Genomic DNA, 20,856 nt, shown 5'->3' with positions numbered 1-20,856 from the left:
GATTAGGATTGGAGCAGTATCTGTTCCATGGATAAACAGAGAACTTGTGGCTGCAGGGCTGCCAGGATGGTACCTTTCTAAACTTATTTAAATATTAGTTTTCTCCTCCTTAGTACCCTGAAAAATATCTCCTTACATGTTGTAATGGGATTGGTTTCTCCGTGTGTGTGTGTGTGTGTGTGTGTGTGTGTGTAAAAGGAAGCATATAATTAATAAACTCTGTAGCTGGTGTTCATTTTTGAATTAGTTTTCCTTTAGACCCTTGACCATATCACTCAGCGTGCACTCATCTGATTTTTTGTATGATAAATTAGGAATCTTTTATGTTTTGGCAGTTGCATATTTTCTGTCATCTGTGTATTTTTATGAATTCATTTTTATCCATTGAATAAAGAACACTTTTTGTATTCTCCCTCCCTCATGTAAGTCTAAACAAAGTAATCTGAGGGAGTGCCTTATGTCTGATAAGATTCATCCCTGAGTCTTCAGTGTTTTAGCTCCTGCCTGACTTTGTATATTCTGCCCCCCCACCACCCCGCCCAAGATAAAACACATGTATTTTTTTCTCTCTCTCTCCCTTATCTTCTTTTAAAGTTTGATACCACACTAAAAATAGTCTAAGTACTATGTTTGAGTTTCCAGATATAGGGCCAAATTCCACCCTGGTATAAACAGGAAAAGTTCCCATAGAAATCAATGGGAATTGCATCTGTTAACATCAGGGGTCAGTTTCTAAACTAAGAACTTATTCAATAAGGCAGAAGAGGTTTTGTTTTGTTTTTTAATATTTGTAATATTGTGTTATTTCATAGCCCTTGGAGCAGTTCCATCTCCTTTTGACTGTTACCTTTGCAATCGGGGTTTAAAGACACTGCAGATCCGGATGAAGCAGCATTTCCACAATGCACTGGCTGTTGCTCAGTACCTTGAATCAAATCCCCGGGTAGAAAAAGTCATTTATCCTGGTAAGTTGCAGGATTTCTGAAGAGAAGAAATTTTTGTTCTGGCTCTGTTTGATATAGGATACTGCATTCCTAAGTGTTGCTGATACAAATCAAATTCTATGGATGTAAGTTACTCTGGCATAGGCATTTATCTTGCAGCTGATTCTATGCTGCTTAACACTTGAGGGTTGCTTTTTATGTGCCTTAGTGTGGCTTGCTCTTTAATGCAATTTTAACAGTCTGAATAAAACAGCTTATACAGTATGTGACTAATTTCAGGACTGCCCTCGCATCCTCAGCATAAGCTAATGAAGCGTCAGTCCACTGGCTGTCCTGGGATGGTCACCTTTTACATTAAAGGAAACCTTGAACATGCTGAAATCTTTCTCAAGAATTTAAAGGTAATTTCCCTTCAAATGAATGTAAACTAATTCTGTAAGAGAACCTGATTGTGACTGAGTTAGTTAGGGTTCTGGTAGTGTGGTGAAAGAGGAAGTGGTTACCTTCAAAGCAAGGACTATCTTCCTATGAGTTTGGGAAGCTTCTAATATATTTGGGTGGTACCACAATCTAAATAATGGATAATTATGAGATGGGACACTAATGAGAAGGAAGAAAAGGAAATATCAGCCCATTTGAAGTGTTTACAATTATAGCTGGGGCTTATATAGCTAGTTTAAACCATGTGTTGCTACTAAAAGTACTTGCATATCTTCCAACAACTGTTAATGCAATTTAAAAGCAGAAGAGCTGTTGCTGATGTAACAATGCTAGAACATTTTAAAATACTTGACAATAGAAAATGCCTTTTGAGACTTCTTCATGATCCACTTTCCAAAAGGTAGTGCTGCCTCTTTCAGGCAGATCACCTGACAGGTGTTCTCTTAACATGAGCATTGTTTAGCTCCCTTTTTCTTAAACTTCATCTTTTAACTTTTTCATGGCTATTGTTCTCTGGACATGTTTGGGTAAATTTTTTAAAACGGAACCAATTAGTATCTCAATTGACAGTCAGATTAAGGATTTCTCTTCCTCCCATACCATCCCAACACCACTGGCCCTCACTCCCCAAATAAAATCACAACTGAAATTTCACATAATCAGATAACATCCCACAAACAAAGGTTTGAGTACAAAAATGAGCCTTTCATCCTGTCCTGGAAGGTCAGTCCTCTCTGCCTCTGTTGGTATAATAAGGGGAAGCAAATTCCAGAATCGAGGATTCACCTCCTTCTGAGTGTTTTCACCTCCAGCCCCTCAGTGTCCTAGCTAATCAGTTGTTGGGCGGATGCTTAAGGAAAGAGGTGTTTTCTAAAATAGACTGTCTGGATATACAAGGAGTGGATTACTCCTAAATGTGGAAGAGGAACAATAGCAGGCATGCTGATCCTGACAGCACCTGTTGCACCATCAGCAGACACACATCTAGTTTCTGAATGCAGCAGAGTATGTGGAGAGCCTTTTGTCATCTAGTGCAAGAACATATCTATGATCAAAGAGCAGTGATTAGTGAAGACCTTTAATGCGTGGAGGAATCCATTCCTCCAAGGAACAACAACTGAATTCTGTTAAGTGCGCAGCAGTTTGGATTCTCCTCCAAATTTCTGGGTTTGCAAAATCATATGAGTAATCTTGTGAGAAAAGAATCTCATGACTTTTTTCTGTTTCTAGTAAGACTGCAAACACAAGTAAAATACCTCTGAAACAGTGTTCCATCAGTTCTGCCCTTGATTGGGCCCAGAAAGTATAGGGGTGTGTGAAACTAGAAGAATTAATAGGACAGGAGAGGGATAGGGTAAAGAGAGGAGGGAGTAATTTCAATTTAAAGTTTTTAGTTCTGTGTTTTTTTTTTTTGTTGTTTTTTTTTCCAGAGATTGACCCTATCCCCACTCTGACTATACTTAAAGGTCAGGAGTGCACCCTGGTTAGCCCTGACAAAAATTTCTGCCTTAAGTTGCTTACTTTCTCTTCCTTCTCTTCTTTAGGCAAGTTAAGGCTAATGTTTTCAGACCCAGTAACTTTTTCCTAGTAAACTACATACCCAATTGTTGCATCCAGTATTTTTTCCATGGTATGAAAGTTTGGGGTTTTTTTTGGTGGTTTTCTAGTTCAGTGAATTCCACTTCAAAATTAAGTAAATTATAAGACGTAATTGCCTTTTTCTCTACAATGTGGCTATTTTAAATCCTCTTTGTTTCAAAGTGAACTTTTGTATTTCCCACTATAGCTTTTTGCGCTGGCTGAGAGTCTGGGAGGATATGAAAGCCTAGCAGAACATCCGTAAGTCAGTCTTCCAGTATAGATTTAAGATGAAGCATTCTTAAATTGCACATACTGTGGAAGAAAAGCTTCCATTGGATTTTGTGGCCATCTTGAAACTGCGTAGTGTTTAAAATTTGAATGTTTCACTTTGTGACCAAGCACCATAGAGCTAATTTTTATATCATGAGCATTTTATGGCTGGTCAGGAAATGAGCAGTGATGTGATCTTATTTTAGAAATTTAAACAATGGAAGACTCTTGCTTTGAATGGTAGAGTATACTGTCTCCAAGACCTTCCCATGATCTCTTCACCTACCATAAAGTGCCCCTAAAAGCCCTGATTCTGGCTGATGGAGAATTCCCCTATTTTAGGCATTGTGGAAGATGGCCATAAGGCTGCCTTCTAAGCAGTAGTGCAAGTAGAAATCATTTTTTGACAGTACTGCACTCATGGGAGGGACGCAAGGGGGGGCACGTGACCTTCCCACATGGTCCTCTGTGACTCCTCCTTGCCCAGCCCAGGGCCCCTACACTCTCCCAATCCCCTCCAACACCCCGCTTACCTATCTAAAATTTTACAACTGCATCTGTTAAACAGATTGAAAACTTCTTAAATGAGAGAGGGATAATCACCCTACTTTCCCTTAACACACTATCAGTGCCTCCCTTATGTCCAAACTAAGATTCTGCCAGCTTGCCTGTATCTAAGTATTGCTCTCCGCCAGGCACTAGGACAACAAAGAAGCTGCGGCATCTGGGTTTGATGGAAAAGAGGCATAGAACTGTGTGTGTCATTTGTATCTTGATAAAACTACAGCCCAAATTGTTTTATTATTTTCCTCCACATGACATACAGGAGGGGCAATCAGAATCAGCCTGGCAGAACATGCATGAGAAATATTTCTGGACAGATAAGCAACTAATCAAAATCACATTCTCTGATCTCTTGGGGCCAAATCCTGTTCCCATTGAAATCAAAAGGAGTTTTGCTATTGAGTTCAATGGGAACAGGCTTTGACAGTTGGAGAGGAAAGAACAAAACCACTCAAGCAAGGGCTATGTTGCTTATGCCACAGGTATCAAAGGCTGCTGACTCACGTGCGAAAGTCAGCAGACATCTGATTTGTCCAGTGCAAGGGAGAAACCAGCAATCAATGAGGCTAGAACAGTCTCTGTACCATATCCAACTCATAAGTCCATCTGCAAAGGATCAAGGAATATCAAGGCTCCAGATTACTCTAAAGTCCTCAGTCCCTTGGTGAGAATGGACTATGAACATATACTAATGGGAGCAGAGGCTGGAGCAGGAAAGAAGCAAAATGGAGATGTTTCCAGGGTCTTTTAGCTTCTGAAAAGTGAAGGGAAATTTTGTTCACTGTGAAAGGTGGTATTTGGAATCGCATGGGCAAGTTACGTGTCCATCACCCCCATCCATTGTGTAGTTAGAATGTTCACAGGAAAAGTCTATTAAGTGTAGACAGGCATTTTCCAGGGTCCATTGTGAGCTAAGTATTCCTTAATGGGCCATTCAGCTTGACTTGTCCCTTCACATGCTGGCTAAATACCTTGTGGGCATTACCACAGGAGCAAACATGTAGTAAACATAGCTAATATTCATAACTTCAGATACCAAGCTGAATATACATGCATAGAAATAGCATAATCGTAAGTACCAGCTATTTCACGTACATGACTATTCCCAAAAGAGATTCTGAAAAATCACATCATGTACCTGAGACCCTATGTGCCAGCGCCATGCCCCACTGGAGTTTTGTTCTCTTATGTAACAGAGATGGAGCCAGTGATATGTCTGTTTAGCCTCAAAGGGAAAGGTTAATTTTTAGCTGTTCAGGTGTGACTGAGCCTAGTCAGTGATGACATACTGGCACACATTCAGGTTAATGAGCTTCACTGTTCCTTTGCAGTTACCAGGTTTATGAACATTTAAAGAGTTATGTGATTGAGGTGGTTTAAAGCACAAGGTTTTTTAGCTTTGCAAATCTGTGAATCCTCTTTGAGACTTTATTATTTATTTATTTATTATTTTGCTGGTCAAACCCTCCCACATTCTCATGAGCAGAGGGTGGAGAGGATATTATGCGTGTGTCTTGTAGCACTCTTCTGAACCAGTTGCAAGGATTTTTTTTATTATTATTATTATTATTATTTTATTATTATTATTTATTATTACTGTTATTTTCCAGTAAGTGTGGCCTGATTCTTTTCTCTTAAAAGGCGCGTAATTTTTTTCAGGTCCACACTGATTTACACAAAACAATTGGGGTTGTTAAACTTTCTTCAAATTCCATAGAAAATTAAATTCAGCTGTATTTTTCCAGGGCAGTGATGAAAGGGGTGTTTTGTATATACAAACATCAACATGCTTAACTCCTCACTTTTTCCCCCAAATATGTAGTAGTCAGTCTGTTTATATGGGAGTTGGGTGAGGAGCCATTTCAGCATATGTATGACTTATTTAAAAGACAGATTTTAAGTAGAATGTATCCTAAACTGCATTATGCTATTGTACCCAAACATTGTATTTCAAAGGGGGGGGGGGAGAATTCAACTTCCTTTATAGGAACAGACTCCTGAAACTTATCCCAGAAGTGGTCCATAGTCATGCAAATAGTCCCATTGTTTTTAATGGGATTGATCAAATGAGTAAGGGCTTACAGCAGGGGTGGGCAAACTTTTTTTGGCCTGAGGGCCACATTGGGGTTGTGAAACTGTATTGGGGGGGGGGGGGGAGCAGGGTAGGGAAGGCTGTGCCTCCCCAAACAGCCTGGCCCACTGCCTGCCTCCTGCCTGCCCCCCTCAGAACTCCTGACCCATCCAACCATCCCCTGGAACCCCACCCCCTATCCAACCCCCATTCACACCCCCCTGCTCTCCACACACACACCCCTCCCCCATGCCGCTCTGAGCGGCAGAAGCTTGCAGCTGCATGGCCCAGCTGGAGCCAGCCACGCTGCAGTGAGGTGAGGCTGCAGGGGAGGGAGGACAGCGGGGAGGGGCTGGGGCCTAGGCTTAAGGGCCAGGCAGGATGGTCCTGCAGGCTGTGGTTTGCCCACCTCTGGTTTACAGGATTAAGTTCCAAGTTTGTAAATTGTTCCCTATAAAATGGACAATGCCTGAGCTGTGAGATTAGGAGCTTCATTTGAATAAAGGTGGACAGATGTGGGATAAGTCTTAGCACCATTGCTAAGATGAGGAATATATTTTCAGCAAAGTTTTTGGCAGATTCCTGAGGCAGCTGGTTTAAGGCTGTCAGTGTCCAGCATTATAATCTTCCCTTGTAGTTCTCTCATCCACAAAGCTGGAAAATGAGGCATTTGTTTTCTTTGGTTTGCTGCTTGTTAGACAAATTTGGCTGCAAAGAAGAATTCTGTTTAATTACACTGGAGCTAACACCACTGATTCCTGTCAGGCTGTAGAACTAGGCTGACGTCAGAATCCAAACATCCTCTGGCCAGTACAAAGCAGAGGCAGTCCTCTAATGATCTGGACTTGATGTGATACAATATTAATGGCATGAATAATTCAGACCAATGAGGAGAAAAAGAATCAAAAATGCTGTTTAAATAAAACACATTCCATCCTCCCCTCTCGAGGACTCATGACCAATGTAAAAGAGCAATACATATGCTAACAAATTTAAACAAAGCCTTTAAGTTTAGCATACATATTGTGCTGTTAAAGGCACCTGAATGAATGCCCTCCTTAGCTGCAAAGGAGCAGAGTGCAGCTTTGCTGCCCACCCAAGCCACCCCAGCCTGCTAGAAATCTCTTGCAGGTATGGGGTACTGCCCTCCTGCTTCAGAGCATTCCTGCCTAAGTCCTGCTGTAGGTGGCAGGGTTGGGCATGGAGCAGGAGGGGAGTGTCACAGTTCAGAGCTAGCTTTATATCTGTTCCCTCTTTTGGGCTTCTTAGTGCACACCCTCCATATCTTAGGTCTCAAGTCTTTAACCTTTGTGTGGTGGAATTCCCTAATTCTTCCACTCTCAGTGCCCTGGGTACCAGACATGACTGCAGGGCTGGTGCAAGGATGTTTCACTAGGCAAAACTTCCACCTTGTACCTGCTGCCCTCCCCCCTGCAGCAGCCCTGTGGCAGTCGTTTCCCCCCCAGCCCCGCAAGGCTGGGAGGCAGAGAAGCAGAGCAGGGTGGCATGTTTGGGGAGGAGGCAGAGCAGAAGCAGGGAGCAGTTCTGCTTCATGCCCCCCCCCTGCTGTTACTTGCTGCAGGCAGCCCTCCCCGTGCACCTCCGCCTCCCCGGAGCACGATTTTGTCTGCCCCCAACCACTTGGCGCCCTAGGCGGTCGCCTAATTTGCCTAGTGGTTGCACCAGCCCTGCATGACTAATCAGTAGATCCAGCTGGGTTTTGGCGACCTTCTGTTCTTCCCTTCATGAGATGTGATCAATGGTGAATATAGTGACCCCACACAGCCTTCATAAAGCAAAGTATTATTTAATCTTAACAGTAGGAATGCAGCATAGGATATGAGAGGGGATTTTTTTAAAAACAATCTATGTGCATATCTATCTTACCTAGAGGTAGAGAGAGCCCTGTCTTACCCTGACCCCTGGAGCCAAGGGTCAATTAGCTCCCCAGCAATGTCTGGGTCAGCCTCCCCCTTAACTGTCAGATTCCCTCAAAGGAGTACCTGTGTGGTTAAACCCTTTTGAGGCTGTTTGACCCCTGCCCTCTCAAAGGGGCTGAGTCCCTCCTGGTGGAACTGGTCTGGCAGGCCCAGGAAGTGGGGGCTGAGCCAAGGCTTTGGAGTAAATTGCTCTGCATTGTCCAAGTCTTTGCGGAAAGATGTGAGTATGAAGAACCACACCTCCCCTTTCTGGGTACATTTCCTGACAAAACTCTGATTCACACTATCTGCATACAGCAGATATCAGTTCAAAATACCACATACATGAACTATTACAGGCAGCTCTAAATCCACCACAGGGCATAATGAGCTGCAGTGCACACAGCACTGTGGAGATTCTGGGTGGTGCTGTGACCTGCAGGGTAGCCCTGGAAAGCTGGTGTAACTTACACAGGCCTCAGGGGCTTGGAAGGGCACAAAATCACCTTTGCTTCCCCGAATCTCACCTAGAGAGTGTTTAATCTCTGCCTCTTATCCTTAACTTTAGAAACTAGCAGCATTAGTAAAATGGTGAGTGAAGTGAAAACAAAATTCCTCCCTCAAAAATACTACATTTTATTGTGTCATGGGCTGAAGATGGTTATGTTACTGGCATTTGGATCAACTGAAACTGAAGAACTGCCCCCTCAGCCACCATAAATACAAGGAATATCCTTCAGTTTCTTCCACAGCATCATCATTGGCTTTTTTGCAGCCCACTATTGTTCTTTGGCCAGCCTTCTTCAAAGAGGGAGTCTGAGCCACAAATGAAAGTATGGACAATGGATTCACTAAATACACATCATGTACAGCAGAACCTCAGGGTTACAGACACCTTGGGAATGGAAGCTGTCTGTAACTCTGAACAAAGTGTAGTTTGGGCTCCAGCAGCTGACACTGCAGGCCAGGCTCCAGTAGCTTCTGAGCTCCCTCCTCAGTGATGGCAGCTTCCTTGCAGGCAGATTCTTTCTCGGGGGCAGACTGAATTGGCAAGCTTGTCACCCTTCTGGCTGGGGGAGGGGAGGTAAAAAGAGCAAGTTCCCCCTCCTGGCCAGGGAAGAGGGGGGTGAAAGCCGCACAGATCCTGCACAGCTCCTGGTCTTCTGGCTCTGGCTGCTTGGGGTGGCAGCCCCAGCATCTTCACTTTGTAGCTGTAAGTGGCTGCCCCACATATGGCGACAGGCAGCCCTGATATGCCTACCTTTTAAGATGCACTACAGGCACAGTACTTGGTTGGGGTTGGTTTTTTTTTGTTGTTGTTTTTGGGTTTTTTTGAGGGGAAATTGGTTATTTCCAGTTTCACAGGGTGTCCCTTTGACTGGTCAGTGCATAACTTGTGTTTTTATCTTTGAGGTTCTACTGCACTTGTCCTTCAGTTTTACTAGTGTAAAAAATGTCTGCTATTCTAACTGCTTACACAAGAGGGCATACTCAGCACACAATTAAGTGCACCTGTTTTTCATACCCAGTAAACTTTTGTATTTTAACAGAGGGATTGTAAAAACACTTCATTACATGACACTAGATCATTCTGGGCTTATCTGAAGACTTTAAAGATAAAATGGCTATTGAGTCTTTCACGACCTGTGCTTCTCTGCTAATGCCATAGCCACTGCAGCCAGTAGTGAAAAGAATGTAATATGGTCTGTCAGTCAGTTTGGGGTGAGGAGAATACAAAGGAAAAATTGGCCATTCTCTGCATGTGTATACCCTTGTTCTCTTCTGCCCCTTGCATCTGGGATGAGCTCCCACTTAAGTCAATTGGAGATATCGCTCTGTACATAAAGGCAATACTGAGTCTGTAAAGCTCTAGCCTTAAGGTAGAAGAAACTTGCTGATTAGTTGCTTGAAGAGAAGCCCTCATGAACTATTTCCTATGTGACCCACTTTTGAATATCTAGGAAAGTTTGTTGAATTCACTTCGCTTCTTGACTCCTTTTTCTAGTTTACATGGGATCGGCGTTGCCCACAATTCTTTCACTCCTCCTGGTCCATGGCACAAGTTTGTAGGCCTTGGAGTTCCAATCCTTTTTCTCTTCAGACCTCTTGACAGTTGTGACCAGGGTCCCAGGGGAACCATACTGTGTTTATTCAGTTAGGGCAGATAATCCCCAAAACTTAGATTTACCAAGCCAGCACAAAACAATTTCTGTAATACCTTACTAGTTACCTAGAAGCCAAAACACAGTTCCCTTTTGGCAACCCAGCCTTGGGCTTCTACCCAGTCACCCAAGTCAAATATGATGGGATTACTGAAAAAATCTTAACATTCTACCAATTCCAAAGGATCGGAAGCATTACCTCCCAGGTTAATGAATATTTCAGATCTTACCCAAATACATGCTTATGGCCAATTCTTAACTAAAGTAGTTTTTGTTTTGTAAAGTATTGGTTAAAAGATCAGTATACATACAGATGTAGGTATGCTAGAGATGGTGAGTACTGTAGTTGCAAAGAGTTCTATCAATTAGCCCATAGGCTATAGTCCAATATTCATATTCAGGGTGATCCAGGTAAGACAGATCTCCAGTCCCATGACTCAAGCTTCCCCTGCATAACGCACCAAGCGGATCAGAGATTTAAAGCCACCGTCCGTCCGTCCCCCGTCCCCCCCCCAAACAAACCACCCTTGGGTCCTGATCCTTTTCATTTGTTTAACTACAGTTCCAGGCCTTCTCTTGACAGCTCAGAATTGTTAGGTGAACAATAGGTAATTGAGACTGAAGTAGACCTATTTCCTAAGCATCACCGGTAATTAGTTAGATGGATTAACATAAGGCAAGTGCCTGTTTTCCACCATTTGCAGGTGATTTGCTATATTCTTCAAAGAGATCAATACAGTAATATCACTATATTTACAGTTCACGTAAATGTAGGCTCACCCTTTGATCTCTGAACTAATAGAATACAGCATAGACAGGAACTGTTTGGTTACATTGACCTCTAACAATATATGTGAACACAAAAATACAGTCTACGAATATGTCCCTAAAGCAGAGGTGGGCAAACTACGGACCATCCTGCCCAGCCCTTGAGCTCCTGGCCAGGGAGAGTAGTCCCCGGCCCCTCCCCTGCCATCTGCCCTCCCCTGCAGCCTCAGCTTGCTGTACCACCAGCACTCTGGGTGGCAGGGCTGCGAGCTTCTGCTGGGCAGCATGGCTGGCTCTGGCCAGGCAGTACAGATGTCAGTCCTGCTGCTCTGAGCAGTATGGTAAGGGTGTGGGGAGTCGGGGGTTGGATAAGGAGCAGGAGATCTCAGGGGCAGTCCAGGAACGTGGCGGGGGGGGGGGGGGATTGGATGGGTCCAAGGTTCTGAGGGGGTAGTCAGGGGTTGGGAAGTGGGAGAGGGTGGATGGGGGTGAGGACCGGGCTGTTAGGGGAGGCACAGCCTTCCCTACCCGGTCCTCCATACAGTTTTGGAACCCCGATGTGGCCCTTAGGCCAAAAAGTTTGCCCACCCCTGCCCTAAAGGTTGAATTTGGGTCATTATCCTGTAGGATTCTTAATCCTTTCTAGCAGTGTGTCACAACAGTCTTTCCATCATATCCTTGATCTTTACCTCCTTTCTTGCTGACCTGTTCCTGCCATTCTCTCTTTGCTGGTCATTTTTCCTTCCATGCTTATTTATATGTCCAGCCCACCTCAAACTTGCACTCTCCAGCTGGTCATTGAGAGTCCCAAGTTCATCTTCCTCCTAATTTCTTCCATGCTTTACTCTGTCTACCCTCCACTAGCCTTCCATTCTCCTCAGTATATCATTTTCTACTACATGTATCTTTTCTTCCTTCTCTGTAAGACGCACAATTTCCAAACCATAGATCAGGCAAGGACCGACACATGCAGCATATACTTTTTCTTCTCAGTTTGTAACTTAATTGTTGGTCTCACAAGACTCCTGTCACCCATGAGCATTGGGTTTTTATGTTCAGTTTTCCAGATCTGTCTCCACTGGACTAAGTATACCTTTCCGATTCAGCTTCTCTCCTGAAACTTCACTCAATAGTTCTTCTACCTTCCTTACTTGCATAACCTCAGTTTTCTTTGCGTTCACCTTCAAAACATAATCTTTAAACACAGATATCCAGTTCCACCAGGAAAACTTTTAGAATCACACATTTAGAAAAATATAAATACAATAGAAAGGTTGAAAGAAAGTAGTATAGGATTTTGCTTCCTTTTCCAGATGAAAACTTAGAGCTACAGTGTCCAAAGTACCCACTGTTTTTCTTTAGCAATTATAGTCAGGCAATATTGTACCAGATTCTCAGCTAATACAAACCAGTGAAGTCAATCGAACTACGTAGATTTACTCTAGCTGATGCCCCATTGGCTTAATTGGAGCTATGCTAGTTTGCACAATCTGAGGATCTGGGCTTTTGACGTGTAGATTAAGTAGAGAATATCACAAAACCACTGTTCAGAAAATAGTCACCACTCCTACAGAGCTGACCGGTAAAGGCCAGCTAAATTAGTTATTTAATAAAACCCCTAATGGGGTCTGCAGAGATTATTTTTCTTTTCTTTCAGGGCCATTATGACTCACGCTTCAGTTCCTGAAGAAGAGAGAGAGGTTCTTGGGATCAGTGATACTTTGATTCGCCTGTCAGTTGGTTTGGAGGATGCACAAGATATACTGGACGATGTGGAGCAAGCTTTGAAAGTAGCAGTAAGTCATCTAATACTTTAGTGCTTCTTGTTAATAAGTGATTTTCCCCTTGCATTTTACTTATTACTTTTCAAATTAATGGTGTATGGGATCATTCACTATTTATCTTAAATCAGATAAATGACAAAACCTATCATCTTACTTCTTAGTTTAATATTTTAAATCTGACTGCATTTTGGGTTTTTGAATTTCCATGATTAGTATCCTGTTTACATATCCTCTGCAACATCCTGTTAAAAAAATTTATAGATAGAAGCTGGCAGGAATAGAAATGACTTATGATTGGTAATTCTTAGGCAAAGAAGTGTTTAACAAGTTTATGCACTTCTAATAAGGACAATGGCTTCTCCCTGCAAAGTAAGCTAATGCAGGAAATAATTGGCTGGTAACTTTTTTTTGTTTAGGCTAATGAATTTATTCTTAACTCTTGAAAATTAAGGTCTATGAAAAGTTCAAACCTTACATACCCCCAGAGGTCTTTTAAAGAAATTTAAGAATTGTTTGGTTTTTTTGCAATATCATGCCATTTGCATTCCTTCAGCATAGGTCCTCTAAAAACACACACAAGGAAAAAAGGCAACAGCAATTGATAAATGTCTTACTTCTATGAACTTGCACAAAATTGTACTCTCCATTGCATGGTTGGCATGGTGAATGACACCTGCTCTCAACAAATAGAGTTCTCTGCAAGCTCTCCTAATAGAATAGACCAGGCATAACTGCCTAATCTAAAGCAGAGACACTTATCTTTGAGTTGGAGAACCAATCTGGAGGTGCATAATTAAAAAAATTGCAGCATGAAGTCCTAATATTGCATTTTGTGTTATGGTGCACAGGCGGAACTCAGCTGGTCTGTTTTGTCTCACATTGCTACAACATAGGAAACACACAGCTCTTAGGATGGCATGCCGTGACACCTTTACTCTCCTATCCTATGGAGTAGCAAATCATAGAAGCGTGGGGCTGGAAGGGACCTCAGAAGGTCATCTAGTCCAGCTCCCTGTGCTGAAGCAGGATGAAGGAGACGTAGACCATCCCTGACAGGTGTTTGTCTAGTCCAGTGTTTATCAAACTTTGTGCTGGTGACCCCATTTGGACTTAGGAAAAATCATGACCCCCCTTAGTAGGAAAAAAGTGACCCCCTACTTTCAGCCCTGCTGACCACATCAAAACAGAAAAGGAGTACTTGTGGCACCTTAGAGACTAACTAATTTGAGCATAAGCTTTCGTGAGCTACAGCTCACTTCATCGGATGCGTGCAGTGGAAAATACAGTAGGAAGATTTTATATACAAAGAACATGAAACAATGGGTGTTACCATACACACTGTACTTACCTACATGCCTCCAGCTTTCATCCAGACCACACGATCCATTGTCTACAGCCAACCTCTACGATACAACTGCATTTACTCCAGCCTCTCAGACAAACACCTACAAGATCTCTCTTCACTTCAGCAGGTGGGTAGTGTAGTTTTAAGAATAGTTGATAAACACATTGACAGAGCCTGAAGAGTACCCAGAAGTTACCTACTACAGGACAGGCCCAGAAAAGAAAGTAACAGAACGCCACTAGCCGTCACCTTCAGCCCCCAACTAAAGCCTCTCCAGCACATCATCAAGGATTTACAACCTATCCTGAAGAATGACCCATCACTCTCACAGATCTTGGGAGACAGGCCAGTCCTTGCTTACAGACAGCCCCCCAACCTGAAGCAAATGCTCATCAGCAACCACACATCTATCCTTGCAACAAAGTCCGTTGCCAACTCTGTCCACATATCTATTCAGGGGCCACCATCATAGGGCCTAATCACGTCAGCCACACTATCAGAGGCTCGTTCACCTGCACATCTACCAATGTGATCTGCCATCATGTGCCAGCAATGCCCCTCTGCCATGTACATTGGCCAAACCGGATAGTCTCTACATAAAAGAATGGACACAAATCAGACGTAAAGAACAACATTCAAAAACCAGTCGGAGAACACTTCAATCTCTCTGGTCACTTGATTACAGACCTAAAAGTCACAACATAACAACAACACACCTTCAAAAAACAGACTCCAACAAGAGACTGCTGAATTGGAATTAATTTGCAAACTGGACACCATTAAATTAGGCTTCAATAAAGACTGGGAGTGGATGTGTCTTTATACAAAGTAAAAACTATCTCCCCATGTTTTTTTCCCCCCTAGTGCTCCTCACACGTTCTTGTCAACTGCTGGAAATGGCCCACCTTGATTATCACTACAAAAGGTTTTTCTTCTCTCCTGCTGGTAATAGCTCACCTTAGTTGATCACTCTTGTTACAGTGTGTATGGTAACACCCATTGTTTCATATTGTGTATATAAAATTTTCCACTGCGTGCGTCCGATGAAATGAGCTGTAGCTCACGAAAGGTTATGCTCAAATAAATTTGTTAGTCTCTAAGGTGCCACAAGTACTCCTTTTCTTTTTGCGGATACAGACTAACATGGCTGCTACTCTGAAACACATCAAAACAGTCATAACCCACAGTTTGAGAACCTCTGGTCTAATCTATTCATAAAAACCTCTAATGACCAGGGTCCTAACAACCTCCCTTGGAAGCCTGTTCCAGTGCTTGAATATCCTGTACTTAGTTTTTTCCCTAATGGAAAACTTAAATCTCCCTTGATGCAGATTAAGCCAACTACTACTTGTTCTCCATGTTTACTGAAAGTAGGACCATTGACCACCATCCTCTTTATAAGTTCCCTTATCATATTTGGTGTCTTATCAGGTCCCCCTCAATTAGGGTGACCAGATAGCAACTGTGGAAAAAATGGGACAAGGGGTGGGATGTAATAGGTGCCTATAAGAGAGTCCCAAAACAGGACTGTGCTTACAAAAATAGGACATCTGGTCACCCTACCCTCAATCTTCTCAATACTAGACATATCCAGCTTAACCTGATCTATGAGGAAAGGTTTTCCTAAACCTTGTAACGTTTTTGTTGCTCTCCTCTGGATTCTCTCTTGTGTATCCATATCTTTCTTAAAGTATGGCATCCAGAACTGAACACTACTCCAGCTGAGACCTCTCCAGTGTGGAATAGAACGGAACAGTTCCATCCTGTGTCTTACATATAGGATTTCCTGTTAATACACCCCAGAATATTAGCCTTTTTTGCAACTGAATCACATTGCTGGGTCATTCAATTTGAGATCCACTATAGCTCCCAGATCTTTTACTACGCTACTACTACTACCACTGCCTAGACAGTTATTCCCCATTTTGTAGTTATGCATTTGATTTTTCCTTCCTAAGTGTAATGCTTTGCACTTGCCTTCATTGAATTTCTTCTTTATTTCATACCAGTTGTCCAATTTGTCAAGCTTGTCTTGAATTCTAATCCTGTCCACCATAGTGGTCGCAACCCATCCCAGCTTGGTGTCACCTGCAAATTGTAAGAATGCTCTCCACTCTGTTATCCGAGTAATTAATGAAAAAGTTGATTAGTACCAGACGCACGACTGACCCTTGCAGAACCCCACTAGATACATCCTCCCTGTTTGACAGAGAACCATTGGTAGCTACTCTGAGTATGGTCTTTCAACCAGTTATGCACCCAGTTTATAGTAATTTAATCTAAACCACATTCCCTAGTTCTTGTGGGACTGGGTCAGAAACCTTACTAAAAATCAAAATGTCACACCTACTACTTCCCCCCTAGCCATTAAGGCTAGCAACCCTGTCAATGAGGTTGGTTTGGCGTGATTTGTTTTTGACAAGTTATGTGGGCTATTACTTAAACCCTGTTATCCTCTAGGTGCTTACAAATTGATTTGTTCAAATATCTTTTCAGATTTCAAAGTTAGGATGACTGCTCTATAATGCCCTTGGTTTTTTTTGGTTTTTTTGGTTTTTTAAAGATAGGTACAATACAGTAATGCCTCACTTAAAGTAGTCCTGGTTAACCTTGTTTCAGTGTTACTTTGCTGATCAGTTAGGGAACATGCTTGTTTAAAGTTGTGCAATGCTCCCTTATAATGTCATTTGGCAGCTGCCTGCTTTGTCCACTGCTTGCAGGAAGAGCAGCATGTTGCAGCTAGCTGGTGGGGGCTTGGAACCAGGGTGGACCGGCAGCCCCCCCACCCTCCCATCAGCTCCCCACTCCCCTCTCCCCTATGTTCCTTGTGTGGCAGCCACCCAGCAGGCTATCAATTGCCATCTGTTCAGCTGTCCCTCCCCCCACTGCCATGTGCTGCTCCTGCCCTCTGCCTTGGAGCTGCTTTCCAGAGCCTGCGGGGGGGGGGGGGGGGGCGGGCATCTTATGTCAGGGCGTCCCCCTCCCCCGGACCCTGCTTACCCCACCTCCATAGATCAGGGGGACCACACAACAGGGCTCAGGACAGAGGGAGTCCCTGGCAGCAGCTGCAGTGGTCTCTGCTTGCTGATTAACAAGGTAGTTTCAGAGTAGCAGCTGTGTTAGTCTGTATCCACAAAAAGAAAAGGAGTACTTGTGGCACCTTAGAGACTAAAGTGAAGTGTGTTTTAGCCCATGAAAGCTTATGCTCAAATAAATTTGTTAGTCTCTAAGGTGCCACAAGTACTCCTTTTCTTTTAAGGAGGTAGTGTACTTAAGAGTGGTGTCAGCGTACTTAAAGGGGAAAATACACATCTTTCTCCCTCACACACAGAGCGAGTCTCTCTTCTGCCATGCTGTCTCCCTTCCTTCCATTCCTGCTACCTTGTAGAGTGTGAGGCTACAACAACGAGTTAACCCTTGAGGTTTCAGGCAATTGCTAGATCATCTACTAGTAAGGCATTCCCTGGGAAATATTCCACCCTCTGACTCCACCACCTCAACCAAGCTTCACAATCATCATTGCTGTGTCTGTATTAAATTGTTTGTTTAAAACTTATACTGCATGTGTCTCTTGTCTAGCAAGAAAATTTTTCCCTGGAACCTAGTCCCCTTCCCCCCTATTTATATTAATTCTTATGGGGAAATTAGGTTCGCTTAAAGTCTCATTTTTCAGGAACATAACTACAACATTAAGTGAGGAGTTACTGTATTTGCCCTTGTTGTGGGGCCAGTACACCCCATCCCCCTGGAGGTGGGGTAAGGGCAGGGTATGCCTGTGGTTAAAGCTAATAGGACTCCCCTGGATTGCAGGGAAGCTTGGCCCAACAGCCAAAGTCAATAGGACTCCCTTAGGCTGCAGAGACATATGGCCTAATGGCCAAAGTCAGTATGGTTCCCCTTGGCTGTGGGGAAGTGCAGCCTAATGGCTAGAGTTAATGGGAGCTGGTTTGGTGGGCCACCCCCCAAAGGGGGCAGCCAGGTAAGGGGACCCAGGCCCTCCCTGCTCCACCAGGTCCCAGCTCAGGGCCCTGGTAATGGTGAATGGGTTCACTACTAAGTCAGCGGGGAATCGGCCCGCAACATGCAGACTGCTGCCAGGACACTGGCTAGTCCCTCCCTGGGCTACTTCCTACCATGACTCTTGCAGTTGAAGTCATGGTGTCTTGGGAGTCTCTGGGCTCCTCAGGCAGCGACTGCAATCTCTCTGGGGTGTCCACAAGTACCTGGGCCCCTGCATCTCCTGTGATCTGGAATCCTGGCTACTCCTCAGTGTAATTCAAGTGCTCCTGATGCAGCCACATTGATCTCTTGCAGTTCTTCCGATCTTTCCCTTGTATTGGGATAGTTTGCTGTTGTGACTTTAACTTGTCTCTTTGAGAAACTGCCAGTTCTCCTGAACTCCCTTTTTCCCCTTAGATCTCTTCTCCCCAGAAAACTTACCTACTAATTCTCAGGGGGGGTTTTTTGTTTGTTCTGTTTTTAAAAACAAACACCACACACCATTAATTTTATTCTGCTGCTCTCACCCCTTTGTTTACCCAAGTTGCATTCCATCTTCAGTTTCACAGCTAATTGTTCTGTTAGTCAAAAGCCAGTCTTATCTGGCTACCACTCCTTATTTCAGACAGTGGAGGAAATAATAAGTTGTCCCTAACACACTCCAAGATAATATTGGAATTTTTTGCATTTTACAGTAGTACTTTTCCAACAGATGTCTGGGTCCTCCATTAGAACCAGGTCTTGTGTTTTGGATTTTTTGATCTAGAAATGCCTCGTTCACCTCCTCTTCCTGATTTGGTAGTCCATAGTACCATGGTATTGGCCTTCCACGCCCACCCTCGCTTTATCTTTACTCAGACTTTAAACTGGTCCACCTCCTTCTGAGCCTCAGAACATTCATATATTCTGGAGGATGCCTGTCTCCTCCTGTCTGTTGTGGGCAGAGGAGTGGAAGGAGACAGATGTGCTCCTAACTGAGCCTGTGGACTCAGGCCCCCATTCAGCAAATAATTGAAACTTGTTGTCACTAGGTGGCTGGCCCTTTTAAGGGGAGATGAGCCAGCCGCGCTGCACCATAATTAATTAGCTGCTTCTCAGCCTGAGGAAGTGTAACTATGGGTATCATGATAGTTTAATGGACAACTGGGCCTCGTAAAAGAGCAGAGTGTAGTCAGTCTGGGGGGTGGAGCCACAGGGAGGTGCTTGTGGAAGACCTTGAGCCTGGTCTTTGGAGCCAGCCAATGGAGAAGTTACTTGCCTCAATACAGCAAGTCACTGGCAAAACAAGGACTAGACCCATGCACTGTCTTGCATCTCTGCTCCCCACCCACAGCACCATGCTATTGGTGTAGTAAAAAGTGCATAAAAACAACCAAGAAACTTGGGGTAGAGAGAGGATCACTTTTCCATGTGTGCAACATGACATGGTTTGATGACATATGAACTCTGCAATAATTGTGACAGATTTAAAATAGCATGAATTACTGCACTCTACAACTGAAAATATTCTCTGTAAAACATATGCTATAGTTGCAGATTTGAGAAACTAGCCAGAATTGAAGTTTTCTGAGCACTTTTTGCAGCAGGCACGTAGCCAAACTTATCTGCAAAGGCCTTCTAGGAGCATGAATATATCTATTGCTAATATATGGCCAGCTTCTCTTTGTGCTAAAATAAAGAGCTCTGCAATACTAGAGAACACTACAATATAATTATATCATGCTTGTCTTCTGTTACTGCAGGTCCCAGAGCATATGGTTCGCAACTAGGAATCTAAGACCTGAAATTGAAAGCTGATCACTACACAGCTAAGACACCCAAAGAAGATTAAATGAAAAGCTAAACCACTGATCACTTTCAAAGGCAAATCTGAAGAAACTTAAGGGTTTAAGGAAAAAAAAAAAAAAAAAAGAAAGAAAACCCACACACTAAACTTATATTCAATCAAACTTTAGATACCTAAGCAATTTTTTTTAGCTTCACTCTCCAGTGACTCAACATGGGTCAAACTTATGCACAAAACTTATGCTTTCAGAGGTGTCATCCTCTTGTTCTTCCTGCTCTTATGACTTGAAACATCACTCTGAGAAAAGCTTGTTGATCTGAGAGCAGCTGTGATGTACATGCAAGAGTATTACATCCAGATCTCAATAAATATTAAAAATAGGGTGTTATGCTGTACAGTGGTGAGTACATGCTGCAGTTATGTGGGTACAGCCTGTTTTTTCCATCATCCATACCGTAGGATTTTTTTTTTTTAAATCACATATCTAACTGAAGGTAGATTTTGAATGGTGTAGGATCAAGCACTTTTTGAATGAGAATATCAAATCTGGTTTTATATTGTGCAACACTGAAAATTTAAAAGTCCTACCTGATACTGTAATTTTCTGAAGATGATTTGACAGGCAAGATAAGCAGGATTTAGTCTGAAATTTTTAATGGAATGGGTTATATTTGAGAACAATTTCAGTCTTAACTCCTGTCTTACCAAGATAGAATTTGTTTCTGTGCTTTAATTTCTAAAGTGGATAATTTAATGAAAGGGGAAATTAAATGCATCATTTGTCAGACAGACTACAATAATTTTAAAAACATTAAACAGTTTTCACAAATCAAATGAAATTTAGACTTTTTTAAAAAGAAAAACTTATTACACCACATACTGGTTCTTTGGCCTTTTAAAACCCACTATTTAACATTCTTACAATTCATACAGAACATTTTAAACAATTTAAGTGAAACATTAATGAATAAAATGAATGGCACAAAGCTAATGTTTTGATCAGTGCAGCCTTTTTATAGAGGTAAGCTCTTACCGATTTTACTAGGTTGTCATTTAATATTTTTATTGAAATCTCACACCTGAGTCCTCACTATGGCTTGACAAGATGTTGGAAGTTAGGATGGAGAAGGGTTTATTCTGATGCATTCCCATATTGTGAGTAGATTAACATTTACCTTTTAGAAGGTAGCTAGGTTTTTTCCAAATAAAAGCTTACCTTTAG

The 20,856-nt window shown here is 42.8% G+C and overlaps 1 protein-coding gene across 3 annotated transcripts in view; it reads left to right on the top strand.

The window, feature by feature from the left end:
• Positions 1-19,901, top strand: part of CTH (cystathionine gamma-lyase) — a 40,675-nt gene extending 20,774 nt beyond the window's left edge. The window contains exons 8-12 of one of the 3 annotated variants that reach the window (XM_007063438.4): positions 813-965; positions 1,224-1,345; positions 3,172-3,224; positions 12,378-12,516; positions 19,591-19,901. In XM_007063438.4, coding sequence (XP_007063500.1) covers positions 813-965; positions 1,224-1,345; positions 3,172-3,224; positions 12,378-12,516; positions 19,591-19,617 — 494 coding nt within the window. In that variant the 3' untranslated portion in view covers positions 19,618-19,901. Of the gene's footprint in view, positions 1-812; positions 966-1,223; positions 1,346-3,171; positions 3,225-12,377; positions 12,517-14,713; positions 14,839-17,996 lie in introns of those variants that run through there. The other 2 variants (XM_043520843.1, XM_043520842.1) reach the window with 2 other exon arrangements.
• Positions 19,902-20,856: the final 955 nt, after the last annotated feature.

The sequence above is a fragment of the Chelonia mydas genome, chromosome 8 (assembly GCF_015237465.2).
Source record: "Chelonia mydas isolate rCheMyd1 chromosome 8, rCheMyd1.pri.v2, whole genome shotgun sequence".
NCBI classification, from domain to species: Eukaryota; Metazoa; Chordata; order Testudines; family Cheloniidae; genus Chelonia; species Chelonia mydas.
The sequence above is the reverse complement of the archived record's forward strand: the minus strand, read 5'-3'. Positions and strand labels throughout refer to the sequence as shown.